At 60.2% G+C, this 19,516-nt stretch overlaps 1 protein-coding gene across 1 annotated transcript; it reads right to left on the bottom strand.

Moving 5' to 3' along the window:
• Positions 1 to 830: 830 nt before the first annotated feature.
• Positions 831 to 18,633, bottom strand: LOC132207376 (uncharacterized). The gene is made up of 7 exons (XM_059642802.1): positions 18,279 to 18,633; positions 12,685 to 12,894; positions 11,859 to 11,978; positions 10,547 to 10,603; positions 5,564 to 5,689; positions 3,117 to 3,239; positions 831 to 987 (listed from the first exon to the last, which is right to left on the bottom strand). The coding sequence occupies exons 1-7, from the start codon at positions 18,315 to 18,317 to the stop codon at positions 847 to 849; spliced, it is 816 nt and encodes a 271-aa protein (XP_059498785.1). The 5' UTR covers positions 18,318 to 18,633; the 3' UTR covers positions 831 to 846.
• Between the last annotated feature and the right edge of the window lie 883 nt (positions 18,634 to 19,516).

The following is a 19,516-nucleotide window of genomic DNA, read 5'->3' on the forward strand; positions in this document are numbered from 1 at the left end:
AGAGAGTGTGAGAGTGAGAGGAGGTGTGAGAGTGTGAGAGTGTGAGAGAGTGGGAGAGTGTGTGAGAGTGAGAGTGTGAGAGAGTGTGAGAGTGTGTGAGAGTGTGAGAGTGTGAGAGTGTGTGAGTGTGAGAGTGTGAGAGAGTGGGAGAGTGTGTGAGAGTGTGAGAGTGTGAGAGTGTGAGAGAGTGGGAGAGTGGGAGAGTGTGAGACTGAGAGTGTGAGAGAGTGTGAGAGTGTGTGAAGGTGAGAGAGTGTGAGAGAGTGTGAGTGTGAGAGAGTGGGAGAGTATGTGAGAGTGAGAGAGCGTGAGAGTGTGTGAGGGTGAGAGAGTGTGAGAGTGTGAGAGTGTGAGAGTGAGAGGGAGTGTGAGAGTGTGAGAGAGTGGGAGAGTGTGTGAGAGTGAGAGAGTGTGAGAGGGTGTGAGAGAGTGTGAGAGTGTGTGAGGATGTGAGAGTGTGTGAATGTGTGTGGATGAGAGAGTGTGAGAGAGTGTGAGGGTGAGAGAGTGTGTGAGAGAGTGTGAGGCTGAGAGTGAGAGAGTGTCTGAGGGTGAGAGAGTGTGAGAGAGAGAGTGTGAGAGAGTGTGTGAGTGTGAGAGAGAGTGTGAAGGTGAGAGTGAGAGTGTGTGAGAGTGTGTGAGTGTGAGAGAGTGTGTGAGTGTGAATGTGCCCAGGCCTGTGCCAGTAGGTGTGTCGAGGTGCCAGTCGAGCTCGGAGCACTCTGCTGCCCGCGAGCCGGTCTCGATGCTGCTATCGCTGTGTGTGAGGGTGATGTTCCCTACAGCGGAACAGCCTCCGCACTGAGCTGGTGGGACCCCTCCGCCCGCCGGCTGGCAGCTACTGACCTAGACGGGGACGTTGTAGACAGCCTGTACTGGGGAGGCCGTGTACGCTGGAGGCAGCTCATCCGGTGGGTAGCTGCTGGAGGAACACGGCTGTGTCGGTCGGTCCAGCGCGGGGGGCGCGGCCTGAACAACGATCATTGTCTGTAACAGAAAACACACAGAGACCAGTAAAAACCAGGCACACAGGCAGCGCCGGGCAGTACATCACCGCACGGACCCTCCGACAGAGCCCGCTCCCTCAGCACGGACCCTCCGACAGAGCCCGCTCCCTCAGCACTGACCCTCCGACAGTGCCCGCTCCCTCAGCACGGACCCTCCGACAGTGCCCGCTCCCTCAGCACGGACCCTCCGACAGTGCCTGCTCCCTCAGCACGGACCCTCCGACAGAGCCCGCTCCCTCAGCACTGACCCTCCGACAGTGCCTGCTCCCTCAGCACGGACCCTCCGACAGTGCCTGCTCCCTCAGCACGGACCCTCCGACAGTGCCCGCTCCCTCAGCACGGACCCTCCGACAGTGCCTGCTCCCTCAGCACGGACCCTCCGACAGTGCCCGCTCCCTCAGCACGGACCCTCCGACAGTGCCCGCTCCGTCAGCACGGACCCTCCGACAGTGCCTGCTCCCTCAGCACGGACCCTCCGACAGTGCCCGCTCCCTCAGCACTGACCCTCCGACAGCGCCCGCTCCCTCAGCACTGACCCTCTGACAGTGCCTGCTCCCTCAGCACTGACCCTCCGACAGAGCCCGCTCCCTCAGCACTGACCCTCCGACAGTGCCTGCTCCCTCAGCACTGACCCTCCGACAGTGCCCGCTCCCTCAGCACTGACCCTCCGACAGTGCCTGCTCCCTCAGCACTGACCCTCCGACAGTGCCCGCTCCCTCAGCACTGACCCTCCGACAGCGCCCGCTCCCTCAGCACTGACCCTCCGACAGAGCCCGCTCCCTCAGCACTGACCCTCCGACAGAGCCCGCTCCGTCAGCACTGACCCTCCGACAGTGCCTGCTCCCTCAGCACTGACCCTCCGACAGTGCCCGCTCCCTCAGCACTGACCCTCCGACAGCGCCCGCTCCCTCAGCACTGACCCTCCGACAGAGCCCGCTCCCTCAGCACTGACCCTCCGACAGCGCCCGCTCCCTCAGCACTGACCCTCCGACAGTGCCCGCTCCCTCAGCACTGACCCTCCGACAGCGCCCGCTCCCTCAGCACTGACCCTCCGACAGCGCCCGCTCCCTCAGCACTGACCCTCCGACAGCGCCCGCTCCCTCAGCACTGACCCTCCGACAGTGCCCGCTCCCTCAGCACTGACCCCCCGACAGTGCCCGCACCCTCAGCACTGACCCTCCGACAGTGCCCTCACCCTCAGCACTGACCCTCCGACAGAGCCCGCTCCCTCAGCACTGACCCCCCGACAGTGCCCGCTCCCTCAGCACTGACCCTCCGATAGTGCCCGCTCCCTCAGCACTGACCCTCCGACAGTGCCCGCTCCCTCAGCACTGACCCTCCGACAGTGCCCGCTCCGTCAGCACTGACCCTCCGACAGTGCTGCACTCCCTCAGCACTGACCCTCCGACAGTGCCCGCTCCCTCAGCACTGACCCTCCGACAGTGCCCGCTCCCTCAGCACTGACCCTCCGACAGTGCCCGCTCCCTCAGCACTGACCCTCCGACAGTGCCCGCTCCCTCGACACTGACCCTCCGACAGTGGCCGCTCCCTCAGCACTGACCCTCCGACAGTGCCCGCTCCCTCAGCACTGACCCTCTGACAGTGCCCACTCCCTCCGCACGGACCCTCCGACAGTGCCCGCTCCCTCAGTACTGACCCTCCGACAGTGCCCGCTCCCTCAGCACTGACCCTCCGACAGTGCCCGCTCCCTCAGCACTGACCCTCCGACAGTGGCCGCTCCCTCAGCACTGACCCTCCGACAGTGCCCGCTCCCTCAGCACTGACCCTCTGACAGTGCCCACTCCCTCAGCACTGACCCTCCGACAGAGCCCGCTCCCTCAGCACTGACCCTCCGACAGAGCCCACTCCCTCAGCACTGACCCTCCGACAGTGCCCGCTCCCTCAGCACTGACCCTCCGACAGAGCCCGCTCCCTCAGCACTGACCCTCCGACAGTGCCCGCTCCCTCAGCACTGACCCTCCGACAGTGCCCGCTCCCTCAGCACTGACCCTCCGACAGTGCCCGCTCCCTCAGCACTGACAGTTGCCCTCCCTTCCCCAGCAGTGCCCTGGCCGTTAGGATGAGTGGGGAGGCCGAATGGATACTCACCGAAGGCGAATGGCCTGTACAGCAGCGCAGTTTCCTGCAGTTAATGACAATCACAAAGACAGAGACAGAGAGGGAGAAGATACAGTTGAGGAGGAGAGTGATCATCATGAGGGCGATGAGGGACTGTAGGGACAGTGAGATTAGACAGTGAGAGACACAGCCTCACACTCACAGTCACCCCCTCCCTATCTCTGTAACCCCCTCCAGCCCCTACACCCCCTCCCTATCTCTGTAACCCCCTCCTGCCCCTACACCCCCTCCCTATCTCTGTAACCCCCTCCAGCCCCTACACCCCCTCCCTGTCTCTGTAACCCCCTCCATCCCCTACACCCCCTCCCTATCTCTGTAACCCCCTCCAGCCCCTACACCCCCTCCCTATCTCTGTAACCCCCTCCAGCCCCGACACCCCCTCCCTATCTCTGTAACCCCCTCCAGCCCCTAAACCCCCTCCCTATCTCTGTAATGCCCTCCATCCCCTACACCCCCTCCCTATCTCTGTAACCCCCTCCAGCCCCGACACCCCCTCCCTATCTCTGTAACCCCCTCCAGCCCCTACACCCCCTCCCTATCTCTGTAACCCCCTCCAGCCCCTACACCCCCTCCCTATCTCTGTAACCCTCTCCAGCCCCTACACCCCCTCCCTATCTCTGTAACCCCCTCCAGCCCCTACACCCCCTCCCTATCTCTGTAACCCCCTCCAGCCCCTACACCCCCTCCCTATCTCTGTAACCCCCTCCAGCCCCTACACCCCCTCCCTATCTCTGTAACCCCCTCCAGCCCCGACACCCCCTCCCTATCTCTGTAACCCCCTCCAGCCCCTACGCCCCCTCCCTATCTCTGTAACCCCCTCCAGCCCCTACACCCCCTCCCTATCTCTGTAACCCCCTCCAGCCTCTACACCCCCTCCCTATCTCTGTAACCCCCTCCATCCCCTACACCCCCTCCCTATCTCTGTAACCCCCTCCAGCCCCTACACCCCCTCCCTATCTCTGTAACCCCCTCCAGCCTCTACACCCCCTCCCTATCTCTGTAACCCCCTCCAGCCCCTACACCCCCTCCCTATCTCTGTAACCCCCTCCATCCCCTACACCCCCTCCCTATCTCTGTAACCCCCTCCAGCCCCTACACCCCCTCCCTATCTCTGTAACCCCCTCCAGCCCCTACACCCCCTCCCTATCTCTGTAACCCCCTCCCACCCCTACACCCCCTCCAGCCCCTACACCCCCTCCCTATCTCTGTAACCCCCTCCAGCCCCTACACCCCCTCCCTATCTCTGTAACCCCCTCCAGCCCCTACACCCCCTCCCACCCCTACACCCCCTCCAGCCCCTACACCCCCTCCCTATCTCTGTAACCCCCTCCAGCCCCTACACCCCCTCCCTATCTCTGTAACCCCCTCCAGCCCCTACACCCCCTCCCTATCTCTGTAACCCCCTCCAGCCCCTACACCCCCTCCATATCTCTGTAACCCCCTCCAGCCCCTACACCCCCTCCCTATCTCTGTAACCCCCTCCAGTCCCTACACCCCCTCCCTATCTCTGTCACCCCCTCCAGCCCCTACACCCCCTCCGTATCTCTGTAACCCCCTCCAGCCCCTACACCCCCTCCCTATCTCTGTAACCCCCTCCATCCCCCACACCCCCTCCCTATCTCCCTCTCCCCCCACCCCTCCATCACTCCCTCCCACCATATCGCCATCTTCCCCTCCCCCCAAGCTACCATCTCGCCCTCCCCTTCCCGTCCCTCTCCCTACTCATCCCTAATTCTCCCCCACCCCCACACCTCCACCTCCCCTCACCCTATCCCTCCATCTCCCTCACCCGAATCCCTCCTCCTTCCCAACACCCACACCTCCATCTCCCTCACCCCCACATTTCCATCTCTCCCACCCCAACCCCTCCATCTCCCCCACCCCCTCACCTCCATCTCCCTCACCCCCTCACCTCCATCTCCCCCACCCCCTCACCTCCGTCTCCCTCATCCCCACACCTCCATCTCCCCCACCCCCTCACCTCCATCTCCCTCACCCCCTCACCTCCATCTCCCTCACCCCCACACCTCTATCTCTCCTACCCCCACACCTCCATCTCCCTCACCCCCACATTTCCATCTCTCCCACCCTAACCCCTCCATCTCCCCCACCCCCTCACCTCCATCTCCCCCACCCCCTCACCTCCATCTCCCTCATCCCCACACCTCCATCTCCCCCACCCCCACACCTCCATCTCCCCCACCCCAACACCTCCATCTCTCCCACCCCAACACCTCCATCTCCCACACCCCACACCTCAGCTCCTGTCTGCCCCCTCCCCCTGTCTCTGATACCCCTGTGTCTGCCCCCTCCTCCTGGGTCTGATACCCGTGGGCCTGCCCATCCCCCTTGGGCGTGTGATACTTCTGCTGCCCCCTTCCCACCCCCAATACCACCCCCCCACCCCCTGGACTCACCTCCCAGTAGAATAAGAAGCAGAAGAAGCCCCAGCAGGTGTAGAATTCCACACTGAGGGCATACAGGATGGTGGCTGGGATACAGGCGATCCCATTGATAACATTCATCACCAGGCAGCCAATAGTCTGTTGGGGGGGGGGGGGGGTAATGACATACATTTACCCCTGTGTCAGCAACCATAAACCCCACCCCCCACCCCCCAACGCTCCAAATCCCCACCCCGGCCTACTCCAGGACCACATCCTTTCACAACCCAGCCGCCGCCCCCAACTCCCATCGGTCCCTCCGACACCCTTCCATTCCTCCATCCATCCCTCCAACACCCATCCATTCCTCCATCCGTCCCTCCAACAGCCATCCCTCCTTTCCCCCAACTGTGTGTCCATACCCCATCCATCCATCCCTCCAGCCCCTCGTCCATTCCTCCATCCATCCCTCCAACACCCATCCCTCCGAACCCCTATGCGTGGGTCCATCCCACATCCATCCATCCCTCCAGCCCCTCTTCCATTCCTCCATCCATCCCTCCACCCCTATCCCTCCGTTCCCCTATCTGTGGGTCCATCTGTCCGTTCATCCCATCCCTCCCTCCATCCTGCTATCTATCCCTCCAAACCTCCACTCTATCCATCTATCCATCCATCCATCCATCCATCCCGGCATCTCTCCATCCATCAATCCCATCTCTCCATCCCTCGAATTGTTCCTCTACCCATCCAGTTGATCTTCCAACTCAGTCCCCTGTTCCCACTTTCTCCCCCCGATTCCCGTCGATCCCTTTAGCCCCAAGAACTGGATCAAACTCCTTCCCAAAAACATCTGCCCTCAACATCTTTCCGAGGCAGTGAATACTCCGAGACACCCCCCCCCCCCCCCCGCCAATTCTCTGGGTTCCTCGCCCCTCTCCGTCCTACCCCAGATCCTCAAACCATGACCCTCTGGATCCCCCACCCCCCGGGGTCAGGGGGAACATCCTCCCTATGGTTACCCTCTCCAGTCCTGTTCGACTTTGACCTGTTTCCATCAGATCCCTCTCATTCCCCGAAACCCCGGGGAATATAATCCTCACCTTGTCTCTCCCTGTACGTCCACCCTGCCACCCCAAGGGTCAGTCTGGGAAACCCTTCTCTGCCCTGCACCCCCCTCCATCGCCGGGACCTCCCTCCTCAGATAAGGGAGTCCCAAACCACCCACAACACCCCCAGGGTTGGGGGGGTCTCCCCCAAGATCCCCCTGTCCAACTGCAGCGAGATATTCCCCGCTCCTGCACTCCGATCCCCACACTATGAAGGTCAACCTGCCATTTCCCTGCCTCACCCCCTGCTGCATCAGCAGACTTAACTGCCCAAGCTAACTTCTGTTTGTCATTTACGTGAAGAGTTTTTGGTGAGAATGCAAGAGGAACGGTCAGTAGGTTTGCGGGTGTCGCTCGGATTGGAGGGTCGTGGGCAGTCAGATGGATTACAGAAGATTACAAAGGGATCTTGATCAACTCAGTCAATGGGCTGAGGTGTGGCGGATGGAGTTTAATGCGGATAAATGCGAGGTGTTACATTTTGGGGGAAACAAGGACAGGACTGATAGCATTAATGGGAAAGCCCCGGGTAGTGTTTTCGAACAGAGGGACCCAGGGGTCCAGGTACATAATTCTTTGAAAGTTTCCATCGGAGGTAGACGAGGGGGGCGGTTAAGGAGGGGTTTAACACACTTACCTTCATCGCTCAGACCTTGGAGTACAGGAGCTGGGGACGTCTCGTTGAGGTGGCACAGGGACGTGGGTGAGGCCTCTCCTGGAGCACTGTGCCCAGTTCTGGTCTCCCCGTTACGGGAAGGATATTATTAAACTGGGGAGGGGCTCGGGAGAGATTTACCAGGATGTTGCCAGGAATTGGGGGGTGGTGTGAGTTATTAAGGAGAGGCTGGGGCTATTTTCCCCGGAGCGTCGGAGTCTGAGGGCGGGGGGGACCTTATAGAGGTTTATCAAACCATGAGGGGCATGGAGAGGGTGAATAGACAGGGTCTTTCCCCCAGGGGTAGGGGGAGTCCAAAACTAGAGGGGCGTAGGTTTAAGGTGAGAGGGAAAGATTTAAAAGGGAGCTGAGGGGTAACTATTTCACACAGAGGGTGGTGCGTGTATGGAATGAGCTGCCAGAGGAAGTGGTGGGGGCTGGTACAGTTACAGCATTTAAAAGGCATCCGGATGGGGACATGGATAGGAAGGGATTAGAGGGACAGGGGCCAGGTGCAGGTGGTGGGGACTGGTTTAGTTTGGGACCACCCACTGTTTGGGCTGAAGAGACAGTAGGAACAGCTGATGCTGCAGAATCTGAGATAACAAGGTGTGGGGCTGGATGAACACAGCAGGACAAGCAGCATCAGAGGGGCAGAGGGGTAACAGGAGCTGCAGATGCTGGAGAATGTGAGATAACATGGTGTGGGGCTGGATGAACACAGCAGGACAAGCAGCATCAGAGGAGCAGAGGGGTAACAGGAGCTGCAGATGCTGGAGAATGTGAGATAACAAGGTGTGGAGCTGGATGAACACATCAGGCCCAGCAGCATCAGAGGAGCAGAGGGGTAACAGGAGCTGCAGATGCTGGAGAATGTGAGATAACAAGGTGTGGGGCAGGATGAACACAGCAGGACAAGCAGCATCAGAGGGGCAGAGGGGTAACAGGAGCTGCAGATGCTGGAGAATGTGAGATAACAAGGTGTGGGGCAGGATGAACACAGCAGGACAAGCAGCATCAGAGGGGCAGAGGGGTAACAGGAGCTGCAGATGCTGGAGAATGTGAGATAACATGGTGTGGGGCTGGATGAACACAGCAGGCCAAGCAGCATCAGAGCAGCAGAGGGGTAACAGGAGCTGCAGATGCTGGAGAATGTGAGATAACATGGTGTGGGGCTGGATGAACACAGCAGGCCAAGCAGCATCAGAGCAGCAGAGGGGTAACAGGAGCTGCAGATGCTGGAGAATGTGAGATAACAAGGTGTGGGGCTGGATGAACACAGCAGGACAAGCAGCATCAGAGGGGCAGAGGGGTAACAGGAGCTGCAGATGCTGGAGAATGTGAGATAACATGGTGTGGGGCTGGATGAACACAGCAGGCCAAGCAGCATCAGAGGGGCAGAGGGGTAACAGGAGCTGCAGATGCTGGAGAATGTGAGATAACATGGTGTGGGGCTGGATGAACACAGCAGGCCCAGCAGCATAAGACGGGCAGGAAATCTGACGCTTCGGGCCTAGAGCCTTCATCAGAAAGGGTCCCTTCTCCTCCATTTCTGAAGAAGTGTCCAGGCCCGAAACATCAGCTTCCCTGCTCCTCTGATGCTGCCTGGCCTGCTGTGTGCATCCAGCTCCACACCTGCGTTATCTCTGGATGGGCTGAAGGGTCTCTTTCAGTGTTGTGCGATTCGGTGACTCGACGCCGAAAACTGAAACTGCTGGAGAAACTCTGAGCCTCGCTCAGAACCCTTTTTGGCTCAGGTTCAGCGACTGGTTTTACAAGATAACCTGCGTCTCCCTGCTCAGTCCCCTCTCTCGCTATGCCACCTCTCAGATAATAAAGTCACTTCGTTCATTTTGCAGGTAATCCCGTGTGTACCCACATTGGAGGACAGCGGCCACGCACGTGTTCGTGCCCTCACCCCGACACAGCCTCGCGACGCACACTGGGGAGTTCAACTTGTGCGTTGCAGAAGCTTCCGGAAACGATTCTTTACAATAGAGGTAGAGGTGTGCTGATGGGGAAGAGGTGTTGCCAATTTCGAAAAGGGGCAATCGACTTTCACAAACGCACCAGAGTTTCTCGAAGGGCGAACGGAAAGTCTCAGTGAGGTCAACTCTGTTGATATCATGGAATCCCTACAGTGCAGAAGGAGGCCACTCGGCCCATCAGGGGCCATGCTAACCCACCTCCCATCCATATCCATCCCACCCACTTCTATCCTAACCCTGTGACCCCTGCCTTCACAACAGCCAATCCCACCCTAACCCGCACATCCCTGGGACACTACGGGACAATTTAGCACGGCCAACCCACCCTAATCTGCAGAGGGGCCTAGGAACGGCAGGTGGGGGGCGCGGGAGGATGAGCGCAGGCCTTTGGCGGCAGCAGGACACCAGGAGGGAACAGTATGCAGTGCTCCCAGTATTCATTTTAGGGTTAGCGAAGTCATGGGCCTGGTCCCAATACTGAACTTGTATCAACCCGTTGGGCCGAAGGGCCTGTTTTGGCGCTACAACACCCTTTTTGGGAGACTTCAGTTGCAGAGCTGTGGGCAGGTCTGGGCTCCACATTCCAGCAAGAGAGAGTGGCGGGGGGGGGTGCGAGGGCATGGCGGCGAAGAGCAATTCGCAAGAATGGCTCCGGGACTGAGAACCTTCAGCGACGGGGCCGCTCTCCGCGGGGAGAATGGGCAGCTGATTGGGGTGGGGGGGGGTTCTGCCAGGGGAGGGATGTGTGGAGCCTGGGAGGTCGGGCGGCGGGGGGTGGGGGGAGCACAGAGAGCGCCAGGCAGGAGGTCGGAGGAGCAAGGAAAGCTGACGTTTTCAGGGTCGGGGTCAGTTCTTCCCAAAAATGGGGCTGTGCTCCTCCAGCTCCACACACTGTGTTACTGAAGCACCTGGAGTTCTGGCGACCTCTGAGTTGGAAAGAGAGAAGCTGTAGATAAGTGGGGAGCGAGAGAGCGAGGGAGAGAGAGAGGTATAGAGTGAAAGTGACATGCGAAACTAGCCACAGAGAGAGGGAAAAGGCTCTCTTTTAGGGTCTGGAAATCTCAGGCTCTGCAGAGGGATGTTGGATGGCTATTCAGATAAAAACATGGGATTGGGAGGGAATCAAACAGACAAGTTGAAGATACTCGAGACAACAGGCGCAGAGGGGATGAGATGAATACTGGTGCCCCCTGAACAGATCCCAGGATCTGTATCCTGTCCCTCGGGATTGTTCCCGACAGAAGCGGCCAGCCCCTTCACTCACCACGGAGTTGTGCGGGGAATTCCGGACTCCCAGGGCCATGATTCCCGAAACTGCGGCCTGGGGGACGGGAAGGAGAGAGAGAGAGAGAGAGAAGGGCAGCTCGTTAGGGAAAAGCGACCCACCAACGAAAATGTCCGCGGCTCCTCACCGAGGCGAGGTCCCGCGACCCGGTGATACCCGGCACTACCGAGACATTCAACAACAGCACCGCTAGCCCCCGCCCCGAGAAAAGAAAACCGCGAGGCTACAGGGCAGGCATTACTAATGAGAGCGGTGGGGGGGGGGGGGGGGGGGGTGCGTGGTGGGGGAGATACAGAGATGGGGAGGGGGTGTGTGGACGGGGTTACAGGGATGGGGGGGTTACAGGGATGGGGGGTTACAGGGATGGGGGGTGTGGACGGGGTTACAGGTTTGGGGGGGTTACAGGGATGGGAGGGGTTACACGGATGGGGGGTTACAGGGATGGGGGGGTTACAGGGATGGGGGAGTTACAGGGATGGGGGGGTTACAGGGATGGGGGGGTTACAGGGATGGGGGGTTACAGGGATGGGGAGTTACAGGGATGGGGGGGTTACAGGGATGGGGTGTTACAGGATGGGGGGGTTACGGGGATGGTGGGGGGTTACAGGGATGGGGGTTTACAGGGATGGGAGGGGTTACAGGGATGGGAGGGGTTACACGGATGGGGGTTACAGGGATGGGGGCGGTTACAGCGATGGGGAGTTACAGGGATGGGGAGTTACAGGGATGGGGGGGTTACAGGGATGGGGGGGTTACAGGGATGGGAGGGTTACAGGGATGGGGTGTTACAGGGATGGGGGGGTTACGGGGATGGCGGGGTTACAGGGATGGGGGTTTACAGGGATGGGAGGGGTTACAGGGATGGGGGAGTTACAGGGATGGGGGGGTTACAGGATGGGAGGGGTTACAGGGATGGGAGGGGGTTACAGGGATGGGGTGTTACAGGGATGGGGGGGTTACGGGGATGGCGGGGGTTACAGGGATGGGGGTTTACAGGGATGGGAGGGGTTACAGGGATGGGGGAGTTACAGGGATGGGGGGGTTACAGGGATGGGGGGGTTACAGGGATGGGAGGGGTTACAGGGATGGGGTGTTACAGGGATGGGGGGGTTACGGGGATGGCGGGGTTACAGGGATGGGGGTTTACAGGGATGGGAGGGGGTTACAGGGATGGGGGAGTTACAGGGATGGGGGGGTTACAGGGATGGGGGGGTTACAGGGATGGGAGGGGTTACAGGGATGGCGTGTTACAGGGATGGGGGGGTATATATAAAGAGCGTGGGGTGCTTACAAACAGGCCGGTCCACCAGGGGGTCCCCAGCATGATGACAAAACTGATGTACCACCGCGATGCCAGCACCACCAGGATTCCGAGCGTGATGCTTCCTATTCCAGAGGCTCCCTGGCAATACTGTGCAAACACAGGAGGACAGTTCAGGAGGGTAACGCCGCCATTCGGCCCACTGCACACTGTGCTGACCCTCGCTGCGAAGGAATCTGGCATTTTCCCCCTTTCCCCCCTTCCTGGATTGCTCCGATGCCCCTGTCGCGGAATGCCCTGTTTCAGGCAATGCATCCCATATCAGGACATCGCCACCCTCCCCTTCCCCGAATACCCCCTCCCCCACTCCCTCCCCTTCCCCGAATACCCCTCCCCCACTCCCACCCCTTCCCCATATCCCCACATCCCCCACTCCCTCCCCTTCCCCATATCCCCCCTCTCACACTCCGTCCCCTTCCCCATATCCCCCCTCCCACACTCCCTCCCCTTCCCCATATTCCCCCCCTCCCACACTCCCTCCCCATCCCCATATCCCCCCTCCCACACTCCCTCCCTTTCCCCAAATCCCCCTCCCTCCCCTTCCCCATATCCCCCCCTCCCCACACTCCCTCCCCTTCCCCATATCCCCCCTCACCCCCCTCCGTCCCCTTCCCCATACCCCCCTCCCCCTCCCCTCCCTCCCCTTCCCCATATCCCCCCTCCCTCCCCTTCCCCATTTCCTGTTGGAGCCCTGAGCCACTTCAAGACGGGTTCCCCGGTCGCCAGACCCCGTGACGATCGACTGGGAAAGTCTTTGCGCCCGCTAGCCAATGCAATGCCCAAGCGCTTGACCTACCCCCAGGGTGCGAAGCTTCCTCTTCACCCTGAGTTCCTCCTCCTCTTCCTCAAGACCAGGGGGGTAGCCGGCTGAGAGGTAGCTGCCGGGCGGGAGGTGGGTGGTCGGGAAGAAGTCTGGGTAGACCATGTTGTGGTAGACGGGCCCCACGCTGGGCAGCGGCTCATTTTTCTCGGTGGGCAGAGGGCAGGAACTGCAGGTGGGGTTTTCCTGCGAGACGAGACAGAGGGGCACTTCAGAACCAACCATCCAGCATCGCCCGGCCCCCCCACTCCCTCCCCTTCCCCATGTCCCCGCTCCCTGCCCTTCCCCATGTCCCCGCTCCCTGCCCTTCCCCATATCCCCGCTCCCTGCCCTTCCCCATATCCCCGCTCCCTCCCCTTCCCCATGTCCCCGCTCTCACCCCTTCCCCATGTTCCCGCTTCCTCCCCTTCCCCATGTCCCCGCTCCCTCCCCTTCCCCATGTCCCCGCTCCCTCCCCTTCTCCATGTCCCCGCTCCCTTCCCCATATCCCCGCTCCCTCCCCTTCCCCATGTCCCCGCTCTCACCCCCTTCCCCCTCCCCTTCCCCATGTCCCCGCTCTCACCCCTTCCTCATGTTCCCGCTTCCTCCCCTTCCCCATGTCCCCGCTCCCTCCCCTTCCCCATGTCCCCACTCCCTCCCCTTCCCCATGTGCCCGCTCCCTCCCCTTCCCCATATCCCCGCTCCTTCCTCTCTTCCCCATATCCCCGCTCCCCTCCCTTCCCATATCCCCTCTCCCCACACCCTCCCTCCCCTTCCCCATATCCCCCCTCCCACACTCCCCTTCCCTTCCCCATATCCCCACTCCCCCACTCCCTCCCCTTCCCCCATATCCCCTCTCCCCCACTCCCTCCCCTTCCCCATATCCCCCCTCCCACACTCCCTTCCCTTCCCCATATCCCCACTCCCCCACTCCCTCCCCTTCCCCCATATCCCCTCTTCCCCCACTTCCCTCCCCTTCCCCCATATCCCCACGCCCCCCACTCCCTTCCCTTCCCCATATCCCCTCTCCCCCACTCCCTCCCCTTCTCCATATCCCCTCTCCCCCACTCCCTCCCCTTCCCCATATCCCCCCCTCCAGGATTGGATGCCAGGACCCAGCCTGGAGGCTCACTCCCTTCTTGCTGGCATCCCTGTCCGACTGGCTCACGACCGCCCTCCACCATTTCCCTACCCCACCCCCTCCCCACCCTGCCATGATCCCGAGCTTCCATTCATCCCGTTAAAAAAATATCCCGACCACAAAAACCCAAACGAAAGCGCGCCCTCTGCTCCAAATTCCCACCCTACCTCTGGCTTCCCCAGTCCTCATCTACCCCTAGTCTGGGCACAGCCTGGCATTTGTGTGGCGTGAATGTCACTTGCCCCTTGTCAGCCCGAGCCTGGATATTGTCCAGATCTTGCTGTATTTCGACACGGGCTGCTTCAGTATCTGAGGGAGTCACGAATAGGGCTGAACGCTGTGTAATCATCGGCTAAAATCTCCACTTCTGACCCTATGATGGAGGGAAGGTCATTGATGAAGTAGCTGAAGATGGCTGGGCCGAGGACACTACCCTGAGGAACTCCTGCAGAGACGTCCTGGAGCTGAGATGACTGACCTCCACCAACCACGATCTCTTCCATCGTTCCAGCTAATGACCCCAGCCAATGAAATGTTTTTCCGATTCCCACTGCTTTCAATTTAGCTAGAAATTCTGAATGCCACATTAGGTCAAATGCAGCCTTGATATCAAGGGCTATAGCTCTCAGTTCACCTCTGGAGTTCAGCTCTTTTGTCCATGCTTGAACCGAGGCTGTAATGAGATCAGGAGCTGAGTGGCCCTGGCAGGACCCAAACTGGGCGTCACTGAGCAGGCTATTGCTGAGCAGATGCTGTGTGATAGCCCTGTTACTGACACCTTCCATCACTTTACTGATGGTCGAGTGGAGACTGATGGAGCTGGAATTGGCCGGGTTGGGTGTGTCCTGCTTTTGGGGTACAGGACATACTCTGGGCAATTTCCCACCCCGTCGGGTAGATCCCAGTGCTGTAACTGTAGTGGAACAGCTTGGATAGGGGTAGCAGCAAGTTCTGGAGCTCAAGCCTTCAGTCCTACTGCGGGAATGTTGTCAGGGCCCGTAGCCAGTGTCAAGTGTCTCTGACCGTTTTCTGATATCATGTGGAGTGAATTGAATTGGGTGAAGCCTGGTTAATGTAACACTGGGGACCACTGGAGGAGGCTGCGGTGGCATTTCTGGCTGAAGATTCTCAATGTGAAGTTGGGACTTCCATCTCCACAAGGACTGTGCGATGGTCACTGTTACCAGTACTGCCCTGGACAGATGCATCTGCAGCTGGCACGTTGGTCAGGATGGGGTGTAGTGAGCTTTCCCCTCTTGTGGGTTCCCTCACCACCTGCCACAGACCCAGTCTAGCAGCGCAGTCCTTTAGGACCCCACCAGCTCGATCTGTAGTCCTGCTGCCGAGGTACTCTTGGTGGTGGGCATTGAAATCCGCCACCCAGGGTACATTCTGTGTCCGAGCCACCTTCAGTGCTTCCTCTCAGTGATGTCCAACATGGAGGAGAGACCAATCCACCAGCTGAGGGAGGATGGTACATGGTAATCAGCAGGAGGCTTCCTTGCCCATGTTTAACCTGAAGCCACGGGACTTCATGGGGGCAGGAGTCAATGTTGAGGGCTCCCAGAGCAACTCCCTCCTGACTGTGTGCGCCCCCCACCCCCGCTGCTGGGTCTGCCCTGGCGGTGAGACAGGACGTCCCCAGGGATGGTGATGGTGATGTCTGGGGCACTCTGTAAGGTATGACTGTGCCAGGATGTTGCGTGACGCGTCTGTGAGAGACACCTCCCAATGGCGGCTCCAGCACCCGGGCGTTAGTGAGGAGGATCCCGCAGGGTCCACAGGGCTGTTCCCGCCTTTGTCATTTCCAGTGCCCAGCACGATGCCAGGCAATCCGTCCGGTGGTGATTGATACAGCCGAATAGCTCCCTTTTCAGAGGGCATCCGAGAGCCACCCACATTGCTGTGGGACTGGAGTCACGTGTAGACCAAAACCGAGTGAGGATGGCAGTTTCCTTTCCTGAAGGGCATTGGTGAACCAGATGGGTTTTACCGACAGTCGGCACTGGGTTCACGATCGTCAGGAGATTCCTAATTCCAGGTACGGTTCATGGGGGGAAAGAAATCCCAACATCTCCCAGCGATGGGATCCAAAGGAAGGTTCCCACGACATGAGCTGAGTGTCAGGAATATTTGTCAATTGACAACAAACCGAGGCAATAAAAGGGCCGAGGCTCGAAATGTCAGCCTTCCTGCTGCTCTGACGCTGCTTGTCCTGCTGTGTTCATCCAGCCCCACACCATGTTATCTCACATTCTCCAGCATCTGCAGTTCCTGTTACCCCTCTGCTGCTCTGACGCTGCTTGTCCTGCTGTGTTCATCCAGCCCCACACCATGTTATCTCACATTCTCCAGCATCTGCAGTTCCTGTTACCCCTCTGCCCCTCTGATGCTGCTTGTCCTGATGTGTTCATCCAGCCCCACACCTTGTTATCTCACATTCTCCAGCATCTGCAGCTCCTGTTACCCCTCTGCTCCTCTGATGCTGCTTGTCCTGCTGTGTTCATCCAGCCCCACACCTTGTTATCTCACATTCTCCAGCATCTGCAGCTCCTGTTACCCCTCTGCCCCTCTGATGCTGCTTGGCCTGCTGTGTTCATCCAGCCCCACACCTTGTTATCTCACATTCGCCAGCATCTGCAGCTCCTGTTACCCCTCTGCCCCTCTGATGCTGCTTGTCCTGCTGTGTTCATCCAGCCCCACACCTTGTTATCTCACATTCTCCAGCATCTGCAGCTGCTGTTACTGTGAAACACAATGTCTCACAAAACCAACCCCTCGTCAACAAACAAGAACACACCACCTGAGATTCGCTCTCAAGAGACACTCTCGTCCAGGGATCTGTACAACTACTTTTCAAATCATTCCCCCAGGAATTAATTCTCTCAACGCTCATCATCAACAACCTCAGCACTGACCCTCTGACAGTGCCCGCTCCCTCAGCACTGACCCTCCGACAGTGCCCGCTCCCTCAGCACTGACCCTCCGACAGTGCCCGCTCCCTCAGCACTGACCCTCCGACAGTGCCCGCTCCCTCAGCACTGACCCTCCGACAGTGCCCGCTCCGTCAGCACTGACCCTCTGACAGTGCCCGCTCCCTCAGCACTGACCCTCCGACAGTGCCCGCTCCCTCAGCACTGACCCTTCGACAGAGCCCCGCTCCCTCAGCACTGACCCTCCGACAGTGCCCCCTCCCTCAGCACTGACCCTCTGACAGTGCCCGCTCCCTCAGCACTGACCCTCTGACAGTGCCCGCTCCCTCAGCACTGACCCTCTGACAGTGCCCGCTCCCTCAGCACTGACCCTCCGACAGTGCCCGCTCCCTCAGCACTGACCCTCTGACAGTGCCCGCTCCCTCAGCACTGACCCTCCGACAGTGCCCGCTCCCTCAGCACTGACCCTCTGACAGTGCCCGCTCCCTCAGCACTGACCCTCCGACAGTGCCCGCTCCCTCAGCACTGACCCTCTGACAGTGCCCGCTCCCTCAGCACTGACCCTCCAACAGTGCCTGCTCCCTCAGCGCTGACCCTCCGACAGTGCCCGCTCCCTCAGCACTGACCCTCCGACAGTGCCCATTCCCACAGCACTTACCCTCCGACAGTGCCCACTCCCTCAGCACTGACCCTCCAACAGTGCCCGCTCCCTCAGCACTGACCCCCCAACAGTGCCCGCTCCCTCAGCGCTGACCCCCCGACAGTGCCCACTCCCTCAGCAATGACCCTCCGACAGTGCCCGCTGCCTCAGCACTGACCCTCCAACAGTGCCCACTCCCTTAGCAATGACCCTCCAACAGTGCCCGCTGCCTCAGCACTGACCCTCCAACAGTGCCCACTCCCTCAGCAATGACCCTCCAACAGTGCCCGCTGGCTCAGCTCTGACCCTCCGACAGCGTCCACTCCCTCAACACTGACCCTCCGACAGACCCCACTCCCTCAGCACTGACCCTCTGACAGTGCACACTCCCTCAGCACTGACCCTCCGACAGACCCCGCTCACTCAGCACTGACCCTCCAACAGTGCCCACTCCCTCAGCACTGACCCTCCGACAGTGCCCGCTCCCTCAGCACTGACCCTCCGACAGTGCCCGTTCCCACAGCACTGACCCCCCAACAGTGCCCGCTCCCTCAGCACTGACCCTCCGACAGTGCCCACTCCCTCAGCACTGACCCCCCGACAGTGCCCGCTCCCTCAGCACTGACCCTCCGACAGTGCCCGCTCCCTCAGCACTGACCCTCCGACAGTGCCCGCTCCCTCAGCACTGACCCTCCGACAGTGCCTGCTCCCTCAGCACTCACCCTCCGACAGTGCCCGCTCCCTCACCACTGATCCTCCAACAGTGCCCACTCCCTCAGCACTGACCGATATGTTCCACTATTAATCCCACTGCAATGTGTTGAGTTGCCCCAGGCTGACCTGCTCTGAGGACAAATCCTCAGCTGTGTTAACTCACCTGTCCATCAGCTGGTCTCACTGGCTCCTGGCACGACATGACAAGCACTGGCGATGCCACTTATGGTCGATCTGCATTCAAGTGGGAAGCAGCGGAAGCTCTCAGAGGGTTCGGGTGCCAGCAGCAGCGAGCGGAATGGGAGACTGCGATGTGTGCGTGTGTGTGTGTGTGTGTGTGTGTGTGTGTGTGTGTGTGTGTGTGGGGGGGGGGGGGGGGGAGGGGCGAGGCAGAGTGCCCGATCAATGCCAGCTTGGGGACGGGCTGTTTGGAAAGTGGGAAGCAGGTTCGGAGCTGTTTATGTTCGGAAGCAGGTTCGGAGCGTCACCTGAGGGCGAGGCTCAAGCTGTTTATGCGAGCCGGAGGTTCGGGAGCTGGGATCCAACAAACAACATCATCGAGGGAGATGTGCTGAGCCGGAACAGGGAGGGATCCTCCCGAGGGAGGGAAGGAGAGAACCAGAAACACTCAGATACACAGAGCACAGCTCCCAACACCAGCAGTTAGCCAGGGATCCCAGTTAAATCCCTCAGTTCCCAATCCGAGGGTCATGGGCCAACTGAGGGAGCACCGTGCTCTCAGAGGGTCAGTGCTGAGAGAGCGGGCACTATCGGAGGGTCAGTGCTGAGGGAGCGGGCACTGTCGGAGGGTCAGTGCTGAGGGAGCGGGCACTGTCGGAGGGTCAGTGCTGAGGGAGCGGGCACTGTTGGAGCGTCAGTGCTGAGGGAGCTGGCACTGTTGGAGGGTCAGTGCCGAGGGAGGGGAAACTGTCAGAGGGTCAGCGCTGAGGGAGCGGGCACTGTTGGAGGGTCAGCGGAGAGGGAGCGGGCACTGTCTGAGGGTCAGTGCTGAGGGAGCAGGCACTGTCAGGGGGTCAGTGCTGAGGGAGTGGGCGCTGTCGGAGGGTCAGCGATGAGGGAGCGGGCACTGTTGGAGGGTCAGCGGAGAGGGAGCGGGCACTGTCGGAGGGTCAACGCTGAGGGAGCAGACACTGTCGGAGTGTCAGTGTCATGGGAGCAGGCACTGTCGGAGGGTCAGTGCCGAGGGAGCGGGCACTGTTGGAGGGTCAGTGCCGAGGGAGGCGAAACTGTCAGAGGGTCAGCGCTGAGGGAGCGGGCACTGTCGGAGGGTCAGTGCTGAGGGAGTGCCGCACTGTCGGAGGGTCAGTGCTGTTGGAGCGGGCACTGTCGGTGGGTCAGTGCTGAGGGAACGGGCACTGTCGGAGGGTCAGTGCTGAGGGA

This window comes from Stegostoma tigrinum, chromosome 46, assembly GCF_030684315.1.
Source record: "Stegostoma tigrinum isolate sSteTig4 chromosome 46, sSteTig4.hap1, whole genome shotgun sequence".
NCBI classification, from domain to species: Eukaryota; Metazoa; Chordata; class Chondrichthyes; order Orectolobiformes; family Stegostomatidae; genus Stegostoma; species Stegostoma tigrinum.

Bases quoted from the DNA above. Each gene is read 5' to 3' on its own strand.
- LOC132207376 (XM_059642802.1), bottom strand. From the start codon at position 18,317: ATGTCGTGCCAGGAGCCAGTGAGACCAGCTGATGGACAG. The intron at 11,979-12,684 runs GTAGGTCAAGCG...GTGTTTGCACAG, and splicing joins GGAAGCTTCGCACCCTGGGG to TATTGCCAGGGAGCCTCTGG. The intron at 10,604-11,858 runs GTAAGCACCCCA...CCCGTCCCCCAG, and splicing joins CCTGGTGGACCGGCCTGTTT to GCCGCAGTTTCGGGAATCAT.